The sequence below is a fragment of the Malaya genurostris genome, chromosome 1, assembly GCF_030247185.1.
Source record: "Malaya genurostris strain Urasoe2022 chromosome 1, Malgen_1.1, whole genome shotgun sequence".
Lineage (NCBI taxonomy): Eukaryota > Metazoa > Arthropoda > Insecta > Diptera > Culicidae > Malaya > Malaya genurostris.
In genome coordinates, this window is record NC_080570.1 from 78,137,771 (window position 1) to 78,159,837 (window position 22,067).

At 39.0% G+C, this 22,067-nt stretch overlaps 2 protein-coding genes across 7 annotated transcripts; one reads left to right on the top strand and one right to left on the bottom strand.

Annotated features, from left to right (window-relative positions):
* Positions 1–473: 473 nt before the first annotated feature.
* On the bottom strand, positions 474–2,710 carry LOC131440533 (retinol-binding protein pinta). 4 transcript variants are annotated; one of them, XM_058611895.1, is made up of 5 exons: positions 2,514–2,710; positions 1,598–2,341; positions 921–1,247; positions 766–861; positions 474–711 (listed from the first exon to the last, which is right to left on the bottom strand). In XM_058611895.1, the coding sequence occupies exons 2-5, from the start codon at positions 1,828–1,830 to the stop codon at positions 513–515; spliced, it is 855 nt and encodes a 284-aa protein (XP_058467878.1). In that variant the 5' UTR covers positions 1,831–2,341; positions 2,514–2,710; the 3' UTR covers positions 474–512. The 4 variants fall into 4 exon arrangements, with proteins under 4 accessions (XP_058467878.1, XP_058467877.1, XP_058467875.1 ...); XM_058611894.1 differs by having other exon boundaries at positions 2,443–2,710; XM_058611892.1 differs by having other exon boundaries at positions 2,425–2,710.
* A 5,611-nt stretch (positions 2,711–8,321) lies between these two features.
* Positions 8,322–18,047, top strand: LOC131440534 (abscission/NoCut checkpoint regulator). 3 transcript variants are annotated; one of them, XM_058611898.1, is made up of 4 exons: positions 8,322–8,581; positions 8,637–8,779; positions 17,210–17,384; positions 17,476–17,650. In XM_058611898.1, exons 1-4 carry the CDS (start codon positions 8,534–8,536, stop codon positions 17,500–17,502), a joined length of 393 nt encoding a protein of 130 aa, XP_058467881.1. In that variant the 5' UTR covers positions 8,322–8,533; the 3' UTR covers positions 17,503–17,650. The 3 variants fall into 3 exon arrangements, with proteins under 3 accessions (XP_058467881.1, XP_058467880.1, XP_058467879.1); XM_058611897.1 differs by having other exon boundaries at positions 8,684–8,779; positions 17,210–18,047; XM_058611896.1 differs by having other exon boundaries at positions 8,328–8,581; positions 17,210–18,047.
* Positions 18,048–22,067: the final 4,020 nt, after the last annotated feature.

Genomic DNA, 22,067 nt, shown 5'->3' on the forward strand with positions numbered 1-22,067 from the left:
GAGTTGTGATTGGAAGCTGGTTTCCCCAGCTTTTGAATGGCGGTCTTCAGTCAGGTGGAGATGGGCAGCGCTTGATTATATGCAATTTCATGCACTGACTCGCGATGAGCCGGGACCTGTCTACCACATACAGCCAAGTTGTATACAAGACGTGGGAGCAAAGATTTTTGCGATTTGAGTAGCGCACGTATACGCATTGTGTAGAGTTGAACTGAATGAATTGAAATTGTGTCACTACTTTTTAGCACTTATATAGATTCCAAAAATGGATTTTTTTTCTGCTTTAGCTCCAATATCACGTATCTCGAATAAAATGTCATATGGATCTTAGATAATCAAAACTGTCGAAATCATGTGGGGCACTTCAATATTATACTCTGCATTTGGCATAAATACCCAAATACAACAAAATCATTATTTTCACATCACTGACTACTGAAGAAATAGGGAGACACGTGTATACATCACCAAAAATATATATTTATTATTAATATGAAAATAAAGCAATGTATTTATGATTGCAAATTAAACTTCTCTGTTTCAGCATACCAATTTGCATGATCTTGTACTTGTTTCTTCCAATACACAGTGAGATCGTGATACGAGTCTCCAGATCCACCTAGCTCTGGGGGCAAATTGATAACCTTCGATACATGTGTTATTCTTCTAGATATCTTCACACGTGACTTCATTTTCGTACTCATGAAACTCCTACAATTCATGCGATAAATTTGTTGAAGTATAATAAAATGATCCGATGTTTACCTAAAAACATTTAGGACCACATTAACATGAATGGGGGCATTCACGAATTCCAAAAGTTGTGGTCGGCAAGGATAATTTTCCCAGCTTTCAACAGTTCTAAAACAAAATAGATATAAGTATAATCAAAATCACCTAACTAATCGATCAATCGTTACCTTTTAATTAGGGATGGTGGCAGTTGTAGAGCATGACTTAATGTTACATTTTTCATATCAAAAATTGCCACAATGCCGTAGATAGATATTGTTTCGTCCAAGTGTAGAATCAAATCTAGAATCATTTTGTCTACCTTGAAAACATTATCTTGGCTGTGGTATTTTGGATTGTGCGCAGCGGTTCTTATAATCACTACCTGACGGTTGTGGGCATCTTTTTGTCGTAGTGGTAGAAATACACCAATATCGAGCAATTCCTGAAGTTCGGGAAGAAATGGATCACGATTTTGAAACCATTCTACGCGATCCGCACGAATTTTGTGATACCTGGAAATACGAAAATGCTGAAAATATCAAGAGGCAGATCCAAAAAGTTCCTATCCTTAGTATCACCGCAAATGATCGATTGTTTGCATTGCATTTTTGTTATAGGCAATTTTCAAATTTGAATGAGCGAAGAATACGTTACAAAAATTAATATCTACCGGTATTTAAGTAGGTATACAGTGTAACTTGAAATTTAGAATTAACGTTTAACACTTCGAATTATAAGTGTATATGGCAAAATATTTTAAAAAGAAATGAAAAGACATTTAGCGTAGTTTGCGGTAGCCCATGCTAATACATATTTCATTGTATTAAAAATGAATATAATTTTTACGATTGCAGGTACTTACATAGCAATTTTCCGTTTTGCCTTTTCGACATCAAACTTTGTTGTTCGTAGAAAATAAATAATGTATCTTGCCTCGTTCTGCATACAAATGTGTGGCTGTTCATTGCACAACCATCGTTCTATCTCTGTTAGTCCATTAGTTCTGTTAACGGTCGTCTCTCCCAGAAATTCCTCGGCATGATTATAGCACAATTCATTTAAAGACGGTACGTACAGTCGCGTCATGATTCTCATCCACAATAGGCGAGCCAAACTTGCAGCGACAATGTCTAAACTCACATTTTAATCGTTGATTATTGTTGAGTTCATACTTATGATTGCACTATAATTCAGAAGCTATACAAGTCTAAGGCATTGCTATCGCCGTAGTATGATAATCAAACTCGCTCAGCTGATAACGTTCGCATGGTGCACGTCATTCGACATATTTGCCATTATTAATTATTGATTTTATATTTATTAAGTTCTGGTCAACGGAACCAGGTATACCGATTTTTGTCCTCAAAACCTTAATAGAGATATGTTCTAACATACCGATAATTGACTGCTCACAGATTTTTGTTTTTGGTTAAGATTGACAACAAAAGGTGGAGATAGAACCTTCTTCTAGATCAATAAAATAAATCATGATTTCCTAGTACATATGTAGTAGAGATTTTGGTACAGATAGATTTAATATTATGACCTGTCAAATCTGGTTCTGGTACTCATATTGTAAAATGTAATGATAAAATCTCCATTATACCTATAGGTAATAAGAAATAAGATTGTCATACAGAGAACATGATTTTATGTAATTGGTACCACAATATTTTTTAAATACATTACAATTATTGTAATTTCTACCAATTATTAAATAACAGCTGTTTATCTTGTAGGTAAATGCGATGTGAACACCTACTAAACGCAATTCTTACTAGATTAAGCATTACGATAGTTCCACGACAAAAGGGCCTAGCTGTAAATGAGAGCCGCTTTTCATTTTCTCTTATGCTTATTACGGAACCATTACTGCAATTTCTTGAAAGTTTCCAATATAAATCGAAAGCTTGTGTTTTTAACTTAAGACACGACCTGACAACTGAAGGGCTGCCACGCTTATAAAAAGTTACTCAAAGTTTGAGTACTAGTTACTCATTTTCAAATGATACATGGAAACGTCAAAAATTGAGTAGTTCACGCTTAAAAATAGTTACTCAAAAATGAGTAAGATCTCACTCATCTACAGAAAAAGTGGAACAACTCTAATTTAGAGTAACTCCGAAGTTACTCAAATTTGAGTTCTTCCACTGGAAACGATATTTGGGTAAAATCTACTCATTTACTGAGTAATACTTTATTTGTACATGTACCAAAAATAGAGTAACTATCACTCAAATTTTGAGTGAAATTTTATTTCACATATACCAAATTTGCAAAAAAATTGCTCCTTTTCTGAGTGTATTGTATTAAAATATTAAGTAATTGAACTGAATACTATATCAAGTGGTGGTTGCTTGGAGTAGTGTGTCAATCGCAAATTAACATCCATGTCAGTTATGGTCAGGCACCAATCATACACTCATTCCTCATAAATGACATTTGAGCATATTCGGTTCCATTCTAAAGCACAACACGGAGTTTATCATTCCGGTTTTTGCAAACACAACACCGTTTGTGTTGAGCGACTCACCCTCGAAATACGCGATCTCACTAACAAAATATACAACCTGTTGCTACAAATGGTTAGTACAACTTTTAGACTGATCTTGCGAATAGTAACAAAAAACAAGTTATTGCGTAAAACTCAAATTTAGAGTAGGAGTTACTCAATATCATTGACGATACCCACTTAGAAAAAAACGTTCAACGGTGGTCCTTCATTGGTCCAATACGTTGTATCATTGGTCCAATGAAAGTCCAATCAATCGTTCAACGGGAGGCCAACACGGGTCCTTCGTTTGCCGATTTTGAAACAGACCGTTGAACCGAATGCTATTTTTTTCGTTCAACAAACCCGGCAGACAGAGGTCCATTGTTGAGCCATTTTTAACATGAGGAGTTGGAGCCCCGTTGGACTAGTTTTACTGCAGAATTTCTGAAGTTTTCTCCACTCATTTGTTTAAACTAACAATACATACCTGCACAATACTTCTACTTCACGTAGAATAACAACAAATTTTCTTTCTATGTAAAGGTAAAACTTAATTTTCACACTATTTTTGCAAGAGAAAAAACAACAACAAACCGTTCCAGAAAATTGAACGAATATTTCGTGCAATATATCGTTCAACAAGCGATCAAAAATCAACAAAATTGAACGGCCTGCTGAGAGGGTAACTACTCAATTTTTGACGTTTCCATGTATCATTTGAAAATGAGTAACTAGTACTCAAACTCTGAGTAACTTTTTCTAAGCGTGTTGATTGATGATAGTTGATTGATGATAACATCAATGATATTGAGTAATTCCTACTCTAAATTTGAGTTTAACGCAATGACTCGTTTTTTTGTTACTATTCGCAAGATCAGTCTAAAAGTTGTAATAACCATTTGTAGCAACAGGTTGTATATTTTTTTAGTGAGATCGCGTATTTCGAGGGTGAGTCGCTCAACACAAACGGTGTTGTGTCTGCAAAAACCGGAATGATAAACTCCGTGCTGTGCTTTAGAATAAAACCGAATATGCTCAAATGTCATTTATGAGGAATAAGTGTATGATTGGTGCCTAAGCATAACTGACATGTATGTTAATTTACGATTGACACACTACTCCAAGCAACCACCATTTGATATAGTATTGAGTTCAATTACTTAATATTTTAATACAATACACTCAGAAAAGGAGCAATTTTTTTGCAAATTTGGTATATGTGAAATAAAATTTCACTCAAAATTTGAGTGATAGTTACTCTATTTTTGGTACATGTACAAATAAAGTATTACTCAGTAAATGAGTAGATTTTACCCAAATATCGTTTCCAGTGGAAGAACTCAAATTTGAGTAGCTTCGGAGTTACTCTAAATTAGAGTTGTTCCACTTTTTCTGTAGATGAGTGAGATCTTACTCATTTTTGAGTAACTATTTTTAAGCGTGTGCTGATTTTGATACAATTTTATATTAGAATCAAAGCTGCCAACTGTTTTTTTTTTTTTCAAAAATTTGTATTTGTATCTATCTCCAAAAAATCAAACATCGATTTAGCGAAAAAACTGATTTTGCGAGCAAAAAAAAGTCGCTCAATCTGGTTTACCCCTATGGAACCAACTACAAAAACTGAAAATCGATATTTATCTGCATGAGAATTGAAATATCGGTATTTTGAGCGAGCACATCTGTATTCCTGTATCGAGTCCATAAATCGGTATAGTTGGCAGCGCTGGTCAGAATGGACCAGTCTCTGATTGGCTGATCTTGATGTTGCTACACATCCCTCTCAGCAGGCCATTCAATTTTGTTGGTCTTTGAACGCTTGTTGAACGACATATTGCACGAAATATTCGTTCAATTTGCTGGAACGGTTTTAAGTGTTACCTTCACATAGAAAGAAAATGTGTTGTTATTCTACGTGAAGTAGAAGTATTGTGCAGGTATGTAATGTTAGTTTAAACAAATAAGTGGAAAAAACTTCAGAAATTCTGCAGTAAAACTAGTCCTACGGGGCTCCAACTTCTCATGTTAAAAATGGGTCAACCTCTTTTTTCCGGGTTTGTTGAACGAAAAAAATGGCATTCGGTTCAACCGACGACTCCGAAGAAAAATTGGCAATGAAACTGTCTGTTAATGATTCACCGCCAGTTACCGCAAATATAACGACCCCTTGATAATGATAAAAATAATCTTCTTGAGCAACACTGTTTAGGTTGCTACGAATTAGTTACCAAGGAGCTCTAAAATAAATAAACAAACAATTAAAAAAAAACGCAAAAGATACGCGAATGGTACACATTTTTACAGATTTTGTTCAATATTTCAGTAACTTCTATTGTGAAATCCAAAGAAGGTCATCTTTCCATTGTACGCAATGAAAATGCTAATCAGTCAACATGTTCTAGCTGCATGCGGTGGTGGACTCGCAAAGACAGGAGTTGCAAATGGTTTCGTAAAAAGTCAAATTCATGATCGAGAAATATATTTATCGATCGAGCGTTTTTTAATGTTCTAACGGTAATGGTGTAGAATACGGATACAAAAATAAAACATAAATTTGTTCCCGACGGTCTGGATTGAATTCTCGAATATATCTAGGCCAGCCTGCACCCTGATTCAAACATAGGTGCCCTCATTCTCGTTTGGTAGAATGGCGCTCCAATTTCGGGAAGGTCCCGGTACGACGGTTATTCAGGGTAGAACGTGTACGATCGCTATCCTCCACAATACGGCCACTATGACCGGTACACGCTTGACAGTAGCTTCAAAAGAGCTAGACGCATCGATTGGCGTGATTCACGAAATCACGTTTCGCATCATCGTACATAGTAGGTCCAAACATTTCGACTATTTAGTCGTAATCAAGGGTTTGCTTCAGGAGCAGAACCTCCGCTTGAGTTCCCGGTTTGAATACGTTAACGCACAAAATCTACTTCATTAGCTCGTGCGCCTCGATGATCAGCTGATGTGATTCGCTTTCAGTCACGATAACAAGATGTTCCGAATAGGGTTTTTTCGCATACGAATTTTCTTCGCTTTTCTCGGCGAGCGAAATAAGACCAACGGATTCATTTATACCGAAGTATTTCTTCTGCAATGGAGGGTAAAATAGAGTTAATGTCCTTGGTAAATCGATGATTCATAGCTAGTACGAGCGAATATGCCCTGCTAACAACTTTTTTCTAATCTATTCGCGCCCCGAATTTCTACCGCCAGTTCACCATGCGCTAGTCAAATAGCTGCTAACATATATGTCTGCCTTTTCGGGGTGTTTTGGGCGAAGGTCAATGTTAAGCTGGTCCTATTTTTTTTTTGGTTCACAGAAATCCGCATTTTTTCTGGTTCACAGAAACAATTTATTTTTGTTTTGAGATTATTTATATAGTACGCTCCATTAAAAAAACATACGTAGCCATGGTTCTGGTAACTGTTATCTAAAATCAACAGTTTTCGACCTTTGTTGCCAGTTTCAATAGATTTTCAAGCAACTTCGTTTTGACATTACCAGTTACTGAGGGGTAGTTAAATTTTCGATACAGTTTAGATAGACGAGTGGCAGGTCGTGTCATCGGTTCAACCAAAATCGGCAAACGAAGGTCCCGTGCTGGCCTCCCATTGAACGATTGATTGGACTTTCATTGGACCAATGAAGGACCACCGTTGAACGTTATTTTCTAAAAGGGTTTGAATCGTACTTAAGATCAAAGATGCCAGATATTTTCACAGAAAATCTGTATTTCTTTGTATAAAAAATCTGTATTAACCTGTATTCACAATAAAATGAAATTTTTACAACAAAATGATGCTAAAAGATGTTGTTTCATTGCCGCACTCACAAGAATATTCAACAACAAAATGTCATAGTTTTTTTATCCACAACAATTGAATTATAATTCCATATGTTTATCTAGTTTGAAAATGATGACTTTATAATTTGACATGAAATTTCAACGCCCAATATGCAACGTCAAGTCAGGTCATACAACTCTCAGTTTGACAGTAAAGTTTCATGATGCCATTACTTCCTTGAATATCAGGTCAAAGTGGTTTCAAATTATAATATAAATGGTTTTCACAGCAGATTTCCATATTAATTTTGTGATTTGTCCATTGATTGATAGACTTTTGTCTCGCCACTGGAATCAAATACTAAAAGATAGTTCAGACAGAAAAGTTCAATTTTTTTCTTTCTACTTTTCATGAGATCTGTAAAAATCTGTATTAAATTGAGGAAATCTGTGTAAAATCTGTACTCTGTATTAAATCTGTATGAGCAAGTAAAAATCTGTATAATACAGATAAATCTGTATAAATGGCATCTCTGCTTAAGATGCTAGTTGTCAGCAGCGTTGCCAGGTTGCCAGATTTTTCTCGATTCGCCAGACGCTCTAACTAACCAGATTTTACAAATTTTCCACATTTTGTCAGATTTTCCAGTTCTTTACGGGGTTTGGCCTCTATACAACTATACGATAGGGGGCAAGGTCATTTTTTTGCTCACTGAAAATTAAGCCCGATCAAAATTTCCTTGTATATAGTAGACCCAAACAAATCCAGATAAATTTTGAACAAATAACCTGGCAACTCTGATTGTCAGGCCTTGTCTAAGACCACGATGTAAAATACCCTGGTGATCACGTTTTTCTATGTGTTAGTGCGGTTGTCATTTTATTTTGGAATAACAGAGAGACGTGAAGAAGAAAAAACATAAACAAATGACGTTCCGGGAGTTGCTTTTATGAAAATATTTAGAGTTGGTTCTGTTTGCGAAAATATTGACAGTGAAATTCGGTGTTTTGTTCCGGGATGTTTCAATCGTTTTCATCACCTGCATTTGAAATTCTACTCACTTCACAATCACTCCATTATTCATGATAACTGTAATAGATACCACAGTTCGATCCGCCAAATCCTTCCTCCAACGAAATGAACAGAATCGGATGTGTGTAAAATTTTCTATATTTCGACGTTACCTTGCAAGCCCTTGAAGAAAAATGTCCAGCTTTTCAAATAGTGCCAAAAATTCGCCAGGCTGCGCGACAACTGGAGTAGCTTAGAAGTGAAATCCCGATCTGAACTGGTCGTTTGTTTATGTTTACGTACTTGAATCATGGCGCGCCATACTTAATTTCGTGAGAAAATTACCAACACAACCAAAACTGTCTTATCACGCCACCAGTGTATTTTACGTCGTGGTCTAAGACATATTTACCACTTATTTGTTTTTCTTTCACCGCTAATTCTTGGTTCAAAAATCAAAATCAGTAACAATTTTAGTAGTTACTACAAACCAATATATATGTATCAATGACGTGCAATGGGTGTACGAAGCGCTTTGGACTGTTATCGAAAGAAGTAATTGTTGGCGTATATTAATTTATTGATAATAAAATCCTGTACTATTTTTCAGTATGGTTGCTCTTCTTGTAACTATTCGTTTTGTTCAAAATGCTTAAGATTTAGAAGCAAGGAAGGTAGCAAGAACAATTCCATATGTTTGCGGTGTCACGAGCTCTTGAAAAATGACCAGAAGGGAGTAACTGTGTCAAAGTGGTAAGAGTAAAGCCTTTCCCCCTCCGATTCACGTTCAGTTTTTAATCAGTTTAAGTCAAAAATTGTACCCATTAAAAGCGCCTGAAGTTCGTGACGAAGTTTATTACGTTTCCTAGGTGGACTCCGCTTCAAGAGCAACAACCAATCTCTAGCCATAATCGATTGTGTTGACCTTGAATTGGAATCCAGTTAAAAATCGTAATGATTTTCTTATCGAAATTACAATTCTGTTTCGACTCAGATTGACTTTCCATAAAAATGAACCTGAATTAGGCCCTTAATATTTAAAAAGCTGCTTTAATCTACACACCCTGATAAAACCCATTCTAAATTCATCTAGTTATGTACTGATGCCCTTGTATCATTCATACAGTCTCATTCAAACATTATTGGCGTGAGTACCTTTTAGTTTACTGTGGTGTGCCTTTTTAAAATTCGTTCAGCAGCAGCATGGAACTGAATTTTGTAATAAATTCTAGAACCGAATTCTAATTTTGGGACTTCAATTTTAGAATTGATGAACGATGTTCAGCAATTAATTCTAGTACTGTATTCTGAATTTTAGATCTGAACTCCAAACCTGAGTTTTAGAACTGACTTCTGAACCAGAATTTAGTTCCTTAATTCAGCTTCATAAGAAAATCCCCAAAATCAGTTTTAGAATTCAGAACCTGTATGCTGTATGTTTGACCCATCCCAAGTTCCACGGTCTGGTTTACAGAAAAAATATGTTTTCATGTGGTTTGTTTATATATGCAAATAACTTTAGTCCAGGAGGTGTTGATCTAATCGAAATTTCGTATACAGGGAAAATCGTATTCCGAGATCACCGTTCCATGGAAAAGCCCCGCCTAAATGGAATGTTCGCATCAAATGGATTCAAACATTAAAGAAAGACTTTCAATCCATGGAAATTGGCAAGAAATCGACGCGTATTTAGTTTGTTTTTCAATTTTGTATGAATAATTAACATTTACTAATCTTACCAATACTCGAGTTTGCATTCCATGTTTCGAAGCCTTCCAAACCTTCAGTCAATATGATGCACACTTCTGACCAATGTTGGTGATTGCCGATAATTTGACAGAAGCTGCTCGATATTTTTCTATATTGTATACAACTTTTTCAATCCGGTAGAAGATGCTACAAGAACTCGTGTCTCTCAATGCATGAACGTTGAGAGAATTTTTCTACATTCTCCGTTTCACTTCATACTCTGAGTATTTCATGGCCGTTAAAAAATTTTAGTCTGATAACGATCGGTGCTGTGTGGAATTTACCAAGGGAAAATCGCAAGCTGACAATTATCGCAGAAAATCGAATCGATGCTTCGACTTGATGATACTCATACTAGGTTGCAATAATTCAAAACCCTTGTGTGGAGCATTCATATACATTTTCATAGACACAACTTATACAAAGGTTATATGCACATAGTTAGAATAAGCGGCTATAGTGAAATGATTCTTTCGCAATTATCAACTGCCCGTAAAGAATCGGATCGCGAAACGAAAATAACCTTACCTTACCTTACAGCTATAGGCCTGGGGTGTCCTTTGTTGTATCAAAAATACGTCTCCACATAACTCGGTCCATGGGTGCTCGTCGCCAGCTTATGACATGTCCAGCCCATCGTATACGTCCGATTTCAGCTGTCCGTACGATAAGTGGTACCCCTAGCAGCTGTTGCAATCCGTGATTCATACGCCGTCTCCACGTTCCGTCTTCCATCCGCACTCCGCCAAAGATTCTCAGCACCTTTCTTTCAAAAACACCGAGGGCGCGATGGTCCTCAGCCAACATAGTCCAGGTCTCGTGGCCATAGAGAACAACCGGTCTAATTAACGTTTTGTAGATGGTCAATTTCGTGCGGTGGTTTACTTTTCTCAATCGAAGGGTTTTTCTAAGTCCAAAGTACGCACGATTCCCTGCCAAAACACCTCTCTCTATTTCTCTGCTGGTGAGTGTCATTGTCGGCGGTCACCAGTGAGCCCAAATACACAAACTCGTCAACCATCTCTATATCGTCACCGTTTATCAATATTCGCGGTGGGAGGCGTAGTGTTTCTTCTTAAGAGCCTCTTCCTCTCATGTATTTTGTTTTTGACAAATTTATGGCCAGTCCGATACGCCTAGCTTCAACTTTCAGCCTGATGTAGGTTTCCGTCATCTTCTCAAGGTTCTTACGTGTCACAATATCAATATCGTCAGCGAAGCCAAAAAGTTGTACGGACATTCGGAAGATCGTGCCACTCGTGTCGATCCTCGCTCTTCGAATCACACCTTCCAAGGCAATATTGAACAAGATACAAGAGAGTCCATAACCTTGCCGTAGCCCTCTCCGAGATTCGAAGGGACTCGAGAGCGTCGCAGATACTCGGACGTAGCACATCACTTTATCCATTGTTGCTTTGACCAATCACGTCAGTTTATCCATAACTGTTCGCGGTGCAGGGAATCTGTCGTCGTCTGAGCGTGCACCCAGATTGATTCCTGTGTCGTTTTCTGTATCTTGTGCTTCGCCATTCAGAGGCTCGTCATAGTACTACTTGCACCTGTCGATCACCTCACGTTCGTTCGTGAGAAGGTTATCACTGGTATCTCTGCACATTTCGGCCTGTGTCGTGTAGCCTCTACGTGAGCGGTTCACCTTCTCATAGAATTTCCGTGTGTCATTTGCGCGGTATAGCTGTTCCATCGCTTCGCGGTCTTGGTCTCCTGGTGGCGCTTTTTCCTCAGGAAAGCCATGTTCTGTCTGTTCCGTGCCTGTCTGTATCGTTCCTCGTTCGCTCTAGTGCGATGTTGCAGCATCCTCGCCCTTGCTGCATTCTTCTCTTCGACCAACTGCTGACATTCGCCGTCAAACCAGTTATTTCCTCAATTCGATAACCTCGTACCAAGTACGGTTGCAGCAGTGCTATCACGGCGGACCTTGTATTCTTCCAGCCGTCTTCAAGAGTCGTCGCGCCAAGCTGCTCTTCCGTTGCTAGCACTTGCTCCAGTTGTTGCGCGTATTCCTCTGCAGTACGAACGCTACGTAGCTGCTCGAGATTGAGTCCCGGCGTTCCTGTGCGACGAGTGTTGTGCACCGTCGATAGTTTTGAGCGCATACAAACCGCGACAAGGTAGTGGTCAGAATCAATGTTGGCACTGCGGTAGGTACGGACATTGATGACGTCGGAGAAGAATCGCCCGTCGATGACAACGTGGTCGATTTGATTTTCCGTATGTTGATCATGTGATCTCCAGGTGGCTTTGTGGATATCTTTGCGGGGGAAGAAGGTGCTTCGAACTACCATTCCTCGGGAGGCTGCAAAGTTCACGCATCGTTGACCGTTGTCGTTTGTTACCGCGTGCAGGCTCTTCAGACCGATCACAGGGCTGTACATTGCCTCCCGGCCTATCTGAGCATTCATGTTGACGATGGCAAGTTTTACATCCCGCCGTGGTCAGCTGTCGTAGGTTCGTTTCAACTGCGCCTAAAATACTTCCTTCTCGTCATCGGTTCTCGTCTCATGTGGGCAGTGCACATTGATGATGCTGTAATTGAAGAAACGACTATTGATCTTCAATACGCACATCCTATGACTGATTGGCTGCCACCCAATCACGCGCTGGCGCATCTTGCCCAACACTACAAATCCCGTTCCTAGAACGCTGGTTGTTCCACAGCTGGTGACCGCTCGATGCCCACTTTTCCACACCTTCTGTCCCGTCCAACAAAGTTCATGCAGTGCTACGACATCGAAGCTGCGGATTTGAAGCTCATCATGCAGCATTCGGTCGTATCCTGGGAAGCCAAGCGATTTGCAGTTCCATGTGCCAAGCTTCCAATCGTAGTCCTTATTTCGTCGTGTAGATCTTTGCCGATTATTCCAAGTCGTATTTCTTCCTTGATTATGCGTAACAAGTGTTTTCCGGGCAACTTGTTAGGCCTGTACCAACCTCCTTTCTCGCGGGAGGGTCATCGTGTCAGCACTGTTTAGAGTCCCACACTGACACAAGGACGGTAATCAGCCGCTCCTAACATGGAGAACAGATGATGTTTCGAGCCGCCCCAACATGCGAAAAAGACGCTCGGGTAGGCTTGTTCTCTGTAAAGAGAAAGCAAGTCCCCCCATCCTTCCCTGTCAGCATACAACCAAGGTCCCACCGGGGTTGGTTACCCGATCTCTCCTATGGTTACTCGTACCCCAGCCGGCACCGCAGGGAGGTAGGGATAGGAGTTACTGGACAAGAGGCTATGAACCACATTGGGGCCTAAATTGCGCATTGTCCAGTCGTTTACCAACCCCGAGAATAAGTGACCGTTTGTTGCTTCAGAGAGAATTCCCACAGCCAGCGTTGCCAGGTTGTCAGATTTTACTCGCTTTGCCAGACACTAACGAACCAGATCTTTTGCCAGATTTTACAAATTTTCCCAGATTTTGTCAGATCTCACTAGATCTTCACGGTTTTGGCCTCTTTTAAGGAGGTGCGACCTTTTTTTTGTTCACTGAAAAAGAAGCCCGGTCAAAATTTTCTTTGTGTATAGTTGGAGCCAGCCAAATCCAAATAAATTATTGAATCAGCAACAGATTTAAACAAAAATGTCCTGGCATACCTGCCCACAGCAGCGTGCTAACCCGCTTGTGAGGAATTCTGGCAAAAATGGCTAGCAGACATAGCCAGCCGTCTGGGGGGAAATCTACCCATCACGTACAATTGGGAACCTTTGGTTCTCAGACAGGTCATCGAGAGAAATTCGCTCTCGCACTGGTGTCCATTTTATGTTTCGTCATAAATTAAGTAATTTATTTATGGTTAAATGAACCATGCCGGTTTTTTATTGCTTCCATGATATCTGTGATGGCACTGATTGAATCGTGTGAAGAGTTGCTAGTGAGCGTTCTTTGATACGATAAACGATCCTTGCTTCTAAATACAACACTTATAATAAGAATTGAATTATACACAAAAAGTTATTTTTATATATTAGACGTCCTTGCTTCATGCGTCAAATTGCTTAAAGATAATATGCAGAATGCTAATTTGAAAATTGCGAAGAATGCTGCAGACGGTTTTCATGAAAACATGTTGACAATTTAAAGTCACATTAAGCGTTTAAATACACTTCAGCAAAAGGACATCATGGCAAAATACTTCACCTATTTGAAGGTTTTTTAAATAATTTTCGCTAAATCCGGAACCTGTGGGAGGCTGGAGTAAGATCGCTTAAACACCATCTATGTCGCACAATTGGAGAAGCCATATTAACTTTTGAGGAAATGACCACAATTTTGACTAGAATTGAGGCTACATTAAACTCTCGACCGTTATGTGCCCTCTCTGACGATCCTGCCGATTTTAGTGCTTTAACGCCTGGTCATTTTCTCATCTTTCGGCCACTAAATTCTGTTGCCGAGCCCAACTTGACTGATCGTAATTTACACTCGTTGTCCCGATGGAATCGAATCACACACTATGTGCAACATTTTTGGAATCGGTGGAACGTTGACTATATTCATCAACTACAGCAGCGTTCTAAATGGCATACTAAGATTGAAGTAGCAGTTGGGCAACTAGTGATTATTCGTGAAGATAACGTACCACCGCAGAGGTGGCCTTTGGGCAGAATCGTAACACTGTTTCCTGGGGACGATAATCTTGTGCGAGTTGTTGCAGTAAAAACTTCAAAGGGTGTATACACGCGGTCATTGGCCAGGTTAAGCTTTCTACCCATAAGCGATAATAGTCTTCCAGTGCCCGCGATCAACGAGACGAAACAATTAAGTGAAGTCGCCGAGCCAGTTGTCCCGAAGAAAAATTGAGTGTTGAAAGCTACCTTTCAACAAGGGGGAGTATGTACAAAACACAACAAGGTGCCGAGCAGAATCCACGCAATTACATCACAACAATTTTATTGACGACCCCTCGAGGAAACATCGAATTTGACTACAAATAAAGGTTAGACAAGTTGTACTTGAGGTTGTGTGGCTTCTGCGATTATAAAAGCAGATTGATACTAGATATAGCTCTCTTTTTTCCTGACTATCTACGCTGAGTAAGATCGACTAGTATTACGGTTGTAAAAAACTTCCAATGTTCCGAGACTTGTGCCGATTAAAGACAAAGAGTGTACAAATTCATACGCTGTATCGATTTAGTGATAAAAGTCCGAAATCCCTTCATCCATCCGTGAATCAGTTAAACTTTGATAATACAGTCCACTATTATGTTTCTATTGTGTCGAACAGACGGTGAGACAATTATTGCAGAACATATCGGCACAGTGAATGTGATATCGGTAGTTAATGGTAAACAAATTGATTGTACAATCGAAAATGCCTTATTCGTACCTAAATTGCGTTGTAATTTGTTTTTGGTGATGAAGGTCGAAAAAGCCGGAATGCGTGTCGTATTTGAATCTGGAAGAGCTACAGTATATCGCGGTTCAAAAATCGTCGCGATAAACTGTATTTCGTCAAGATAAACTGTATGAGCTTGATTTTTACACTGCAAAGCAAAAGACTGATGATGCTTTGTTATCGTGCGGTCGAATTCGGAAAAACTCAGAACTGTGGCATCGACGATTCGGTCACCTCAATGAAAATAGTCTGAAACAACTAATACAAAACGAAATGGTGTCGGGAATGAATGTGAATTTCGCAAGTGACAATCGCGACATGATCGTATGTGAATCGAGCGTTGTCAGTAAGCAAACAAGATAACCGTTTTCTTCGTCGATCGGTAAACGCGGATCGCGGTCCTGTTACGTCGGTTGGGCTGTCAGGAGAGAAATATTTTGTGACATTTACGGATGACTGGAGTCACTTTACGGCTGTATATCTGATGCAGTCCAAGGATCAGGTGATGGAATATTTCAAAATATTCAAATAGGCCTGGGTTACCGCGAAATTTGGACAGCGATTTTCACGTCTGAAATGCGACAACGGAGGAGAATATAAAAATAAACAATTTCTGAATTTTTGTGAAAGCAAAGGAGTTAAAATAGAATGGACCGTTCCATATACTCCTCAGCAAAACGGCCTGAGTGAACGACTAAATCTAACGTTGGTCGAAAAGGCCCGAGCGATGTTAGCGGATTCAAAAGTCAAAAAGTCAAATTCGTGCGCGCCAAAATAACAGTACAGGCACCAATACAACTGACATGATATGTTGAGTGTGAGCCGTGCGATGGCGTTGCTGAACTGAAGATTAATTTCGCTCCAAGCTGACAGGGTCAGAGGTGTACATTGCAAAATTTATCAATTTTTTCCAAAAAAAAGTCTACGATATTATTTTTTGTTCAGAACAAGATCTACGAATATTGTTACCTTCATCATTTCAAAATTAACTGTATCCATTGATATCCATACTACCCATTGTAAGTGCAAGAAATAGTACCATCTTTATTGTTGTGGTGTGGGGTGTAAATCTATGATATACGTATCAAATATGAAGTACGTAATACACAAATTAACGACCACTACTAGTCAAACATGAACTTTATTAGATTTTTTATCGTGACGTCACAAAAGAACAAGCAGCCATCCTTGACAGTTCAGCGGTACTGTTTACCAACAAATTTTAAAAAATCCGACGAGCACATCTAATACAATCATCTCTATACTTCGCAACTAGTCACTTTTATTCAATAAATCTTTAAAACGAAGCGAATGGAATCGTCTACAAATGTTTTTAAACTCTATTTAGGCGTAATGGACCGTGAACGGTCTCATCCGTCTGTCAAAAGACAAAAAAAAACTATTTACAAACAGTACTGCTGAACTGTCAAAATGTGTTTATCCGATTGAGGTTAGCAGTGACGGTTAAAACCTAATAGCATGGAACTGAATGGAATGATGCGAAATGAACATATAAACAAACCCCTGATAGCTGTCAAACGATGTTCATTCGGCTCATTTTATGAGGTTATGTAATTTTCGTGCAAAACCTAATTATGTTTTTTATCGTGAATGATCAAGCACTCATTCTTGACAGTTCAGCATTACTTCCTCCATGGGCCTTGCCTTATGTCTGTCTTATGTGAACCAAGTTGCCTTGCGAACTTGTAAACAGTACGGCTGAATTGTCAAATAAATTGAGGTTTGCAGTGACCGTAAAAAGTAATTATTAATGTCGTTTTCGCTTGATGTCAAATCTAACTCAGTTTCTATCCTAACTGCTGTTAAACCGTTTGTTTGAAGCTAGTTTCGAACCTAGTTTTAACGTTGTTGAACTAAAAATCGATTCAGTAGTGAACCTGGTTTTTATATCAGGTTTGCTCAAACCTCCGTTGTTAAGTGCGAACCCAACAAAGTTTCGTGAAAAATGTTTGTTTGATGAAACTACCCAGGGTTAGTCTCAGTTTTCTCAAGCGAAAACGACATAAGTGCATTTATAAGTTTACTTCAGCATTTAAGTATCTGCAAACTTTTCTATTTACAGCGAATCATACATTTTAGATGCTCCGATTGAGTCGGGTACTAGTAGTGTGATAAAACCAACAGTTGCTCACATGGGACCTACCAATGATTCAGATGTGGACAGTCAAATTCGAAAGAGGCTGCTGTGTTTGAAAGAAAAGACGCATGGAAATGAATCTACATATTCGGCAGCAACAGTAAGTGATATAGAAAAACGACTCGCTGAATTAAAGGGAATAGAATATAAGGATTACACTGAATCTAATAAAAGATTTTTATTACAAAAAGATAACCGAACTCAAGAGGAGCAGATAAGAGATATAATGAAACAGTTTACCGAAGAGCAGGACATGCTTAATGCTGTGAGCAACTATCGATTGACCGAGATCGATGAAATTGGAAAGCGTTTAGCTCAATTGAAAGACGACTCGTATGTGAAAATCAATCCGGCACATAATATAGCACAGGAAGAAAGTGAAGATGAAACAATCGAAACATTAACCAGGAAATATATAGAAGAAGCAGCAATCGACGCCAAAAATCATAGCAATATTGACGATGAGTTGAGCACCGAAGATATCCCCGAACCATTGGACCCATCCGAATTAAAAGAGCTACCTTGGTGCACAATTTGTAACGAAAATGCTGATGTTCGATGCATGAGCTGCGGAGGAGACTTATTTTGTCACAGTTGCTTCAAAGAGTGTCATAATGACGACGAAGAGTATAGAACACATAGAAAGAAATCCTTTAACGCTTATCAAGAAAATAATTCTTAAATTGTATATCGATTGAGTTTGAAATATAGTGCTAAACTTTTCCTTGATTTTGTATATAGGGAAACGGTTCTCTCACCGGTACTGGTTCTTCTCAACTTCATTTCATCTGATATAAGAAATCCATTAGCCATTCACCTTAAGGGTAACATGAAAACAGCTACATTCGCTTCGAAATTTTGCGTTGCTATAATAGCAGTATTGCAAAATTATCGAATTGTTTTTTTTTTGTTATTAGGATTGGCCTTTTACCACTAATAAAACATTATATTTTCTTATGGCTGGATCTAGTTGTCATCTTTTTCCTAGGAGAAGAAACGTTTTCATTGCCATCCAACAATTTAAGGGGGAGCAGTGGATCGCTATTCTCGCTCCCATCCATTGGTTTGGCGTCACTGTTGTTGTTGGAATCATCGTTGTTACTTTTATTTGTCCAGGTGTTGGTGCGTTGTTAGCTGCTACTGGTGTACCTTTTTCTGCATGAGTTGCGACTATAGGTTTTGTTGAGGAGGATGCTTCAATGTTGTTGATGGCTGTTTCGGGTGACCTGTTTTTTTGGGTTGGTGTAGAGGGCGCGCTGTTGTCCTTTGGTGCAAATGTCTTCTTGTCCAGTTTTACTCATGGCTTACCATAGTGAACAGCTTTTTGGCAATATTGACATGTGGCCAGCTGATTGTCATAGGTAACAAATGATTTGCACGGAATTCTTGTATGTTAGCCGGAAATCACACAAGAAGGTATAGCCTTCTTCAAACGCATGCATAACAAACGTACGCCATTTAGAATACCGGTGAAAAAGTTCTTCCACTTTTCTTTTTCGATGGAATCTCTCCATACTGGGACATAGTTTTGCGATATAAGGATCACAGATGCTTGAGGGTAGATCATGCACACGCACTTCTCTAGCACTATCTTCCATATTTGCTGGTATATTGTACTTGATGTTTTCATGTTCCACATAGTGCACGTTGTTATTGTGTTTAGCGAATTAATTAGTAATTAGTGTTAAGGTTGAGTTTGTTTACTTTTGTTGAGCGCAATAAGTATTTCAAAATTATCATTGTTAAATTCTCGTTTCGGAACCGAGAACCCGTGAATCGTTATTGGAAGACTCTTCGGAACAATCCTAGCGTGAAATACCACCTGGTTGTGTTGTATCTAGCCAGAAATCCCAGTGTCATTTTTGATAAAGTGCCTGGTTATTTGTTTTCGTTTACGCGCCAAGCAACTTCATTGTTCTCATCTGTATCTGGCTTCGTTAAGTTCTTACTGTCTCGCTATCTACCATCCGTGTATCACGAAGCAGTGGAGACAACAAGATGGATAAAAAACAATGCGGCGAATGTAAACTCGATGTGAACGACATCGAACCGATGCGCTGCGGCTTCTGTGATGCCTACTTGCACATCAGCCAAAACTGTTGTGGCATAAACACTAGAGGTTTGCGAGATGCCTTTACCCAAGGTAAGCTTATTCTCTTGTGTACCGCTTGCAGAGAAGAGATAAATGGTAAAATTTGCACCTATATTACTGAGACTCAACAAGCACCAACCGTGTTGCCGGACTCGCATAGCGATTTAGTCCAGTTGCCTAACGTAGGTTGAATGCGGGGTTATACAAAGCCTACGTTATGCGGGTACAAACTGATCTTCGCCGGAATCCCAAAAATTTTTGGAATTTTGTGAATTCTAAACGTAAATCTTCATCAGTTCCTTCATCTATTTGTTACGATGGTGTTGTATCCAAATCAACAATGGAGTCTTGCGACTTGTTTGCAAAGTTCTTTGCTTCGGTATTTGCTGGAAATACTGCATCTGATATCGAAGCTAAGGTTGCAGCGTTGGATGTTCCTGAGAACTTAGTGCACATCGACACTTTCGATATTACTTCTGAAATGGTTGTTGCAGCGGCAAAGAAATTGAAACGTTCATTCTCGATCGGGCCTGATGGTATACCAGCAGCAGTCTACAGCAATTGTACAACTGTTTTAGCCGTTCCTCTCTGCTTGATATTCAACAGATCATTTGAGGAAGGAATCTTCCCGATAATTTGGAAGCAGTTTATATGTTTCCCGTGTACAAAACCGGTGATCGTAACAATGTAAGGAACTACCGTGGTATAACGAATTTGTCTGCTGCTTCAAAACTCTTCGAAATAATAGTGAGCAATGAGTTGTTCTCTCGTACAAAACATTACATCTCAGTTGATCAACACGGCTTTATGCCCGGGCGTTCGGTCAGTACTAATCTTCTGGATTTTACCTCGACCTGTATTTAACGTTTGGAGGAAATGTACAAATTGATGCCGTATATACTGATCTAAAAGCGGCATTCGACCGAATTGATCACCGTATTCTTTTGTGCAAGTTATCGCGCAACACAAAAGTTCATTGACTGGCTTTGCTCTTACTTAAGTGGTAGAGTCTTACGAGTCACGCTTGATTCCTGTATGTCATCCTCGTTCTCGAACATATCTGGTGTACCTCAAGGCAGCAACTTGGGTCCACTTCTGTTCTCGCTGTTTTTTAATGACGCTATTTTGTTGCTCGATAGTGGCTGCAAATTAGTTTACGCCGACGATTTGAAACTTTACCTTGAGGTACACTCTATTGACGACTGCGTGCGTCTTCAAAAGCTTCTGGATGAATTCGTTACCTGGTGTCGAAGGAACTGGCTTATCGTCAGCATAGCAAAATGTCAGGTCATAACATTCCACCGAATTTTGAATCCATTACTTTTTGACTATAAAATTGACGGACAAACGCTTCAAAGAGTTGATCGTGTTAATGACCTTGGTGTTTTGTTGGATTCCAAACAAACTTTTAATTTACATCGTTCCACATTAATTACAAAAGCGACTCGACAATTAGGATTTATTGCTAAGATCGGACGTGATTTTAAGGATCCACATTGTTTGAAGGCATTATACTGCTCGCTAGTTTGGCCTATACTTGAAAATGCTAGCATAGTTTGGAGTCCGTATCAACTAGCTTGGAGTTTACGAATTGAACGTGTGCAGAAAAGATTTGTTCGATTCGCTCTAAGGAATCTACCCTGGCAAAATCCGCTAGATCTTCCACCGTATCCCGATCGCTGCCGTCTGATTGGTTTGGACACACTGGAACGGCGCAGAAAAATTCAGCAAGCAATTATTGTTGCGAAAATAGTAAACGGCGATATTGACTCTTCGAAGCTTTTATCGAGTCTTGATTTCCGTGCTTCACAACGATCGCTACGTTCTACTGGTTTACTTCAACCGAGATTTCACCGAACGACGTTTGGATTCTATGAACCGATAACAGCATGCATCAGAACATTTGGGACTGTTGTACATCTCTTCGATTTCGGCGTACCTACACATAAATTTGCGCAGAGAGTGTTACGTTCCACTATTTTATAACTTGACTACATTATATTCATTAAGACCTTTTATTGTCGGATGAATTAGAGAAAAATAAATAAGTAAATAAATAAATTAAATTGCATCCAACTTATTATAAAACTGGATGTAAACAACATTATTTGTCTTGTTGCATTGAAGTAAATGCACACGTTTATTATCAAGATGCATTTGCTCCTTGAGCAAACCTTCAAGTTCTCGTACCGAAGGTCGAATTTTGCACTGCCTGAAGTCAACAATAATTTTATTCTTTCGTAGCGGTGGTAGCTTTTGTTCGTTTGGTTCACTTATTTCGAGATCGTTCTATTGTTTACTATACAATACTGTTATTGGTTTCTTCCGTCTCCAACGTAAGCGGTTTTGTTTTATCGACTGACTTGGATGAGATGTGAAAGCGAACTGAATTGTTTTTTTTTTACAGTATTGCTTCTAAGAGCTGAAGATACCCAATAAATTCGAACGTCGGACGCACCGTGTACGAAAGCTTTTTATTGCGTTTCGAACAAGACTAAAGCTTACATAGTGTATCGCTAGAAAGTGCCCGATATCAATACGTTATCGGAGTGACCTCGGCTCGATAATGCCTTGCTTAGCATCTCTTCACTCTTTTGCTCTAGCGATACATAGTTTAATCGTAAATCCTTTTCAGGTTGACGTGGTTGATGCAGAATTGTCCGATCACAGCCCGATTGAAGCGCAACGATC

Bases quoted from the DNA above. Each gene is read 5' to 3' on its own strand.
- LOC131440533 (XM_058611895.1), bottom strand. From the start codon at position 1,830: ATGAGAATCATGACGCGACTGTACGTACCGTCTTTAAATGAATTGTGC. The intron at 1,248-1,597 runs GTAAGTACCTGC...TCGTATTTCCAG, and splicing joins GCAAAACGGAAAATTGCTAT to GTATCACAAAATTCGTGCGG. The intron at 712-765 runs GTAAACATCGGA...CATGAATTGTAG, and splicing joins GTGGTCCTAAATGTTTTTAG to GAGTTTCATGAGTACGAAAA.
- LOC131440534 (XM_058611896.1), top strand. From the start codon at position 8,534: ATGACGTGCAATGGGTGTACGAAGCGCTTTGGACTGTTATCGAAAGAA. The intron at 8,582-8,636 runs GTAATTGTTGGC...ACTATTTTTCAG, and splicing joins TTGGACTGTTATCGAAAGAA to TATGGTTGCTCTTCTTGTAA. The intron at 8,780-17,209 runs GTAAGAGTAAAG...TTCTATTTACAG, and splicing joins GGAGTAACTGTGTCAAAGTG to CGAATCATACATTTTAGATG.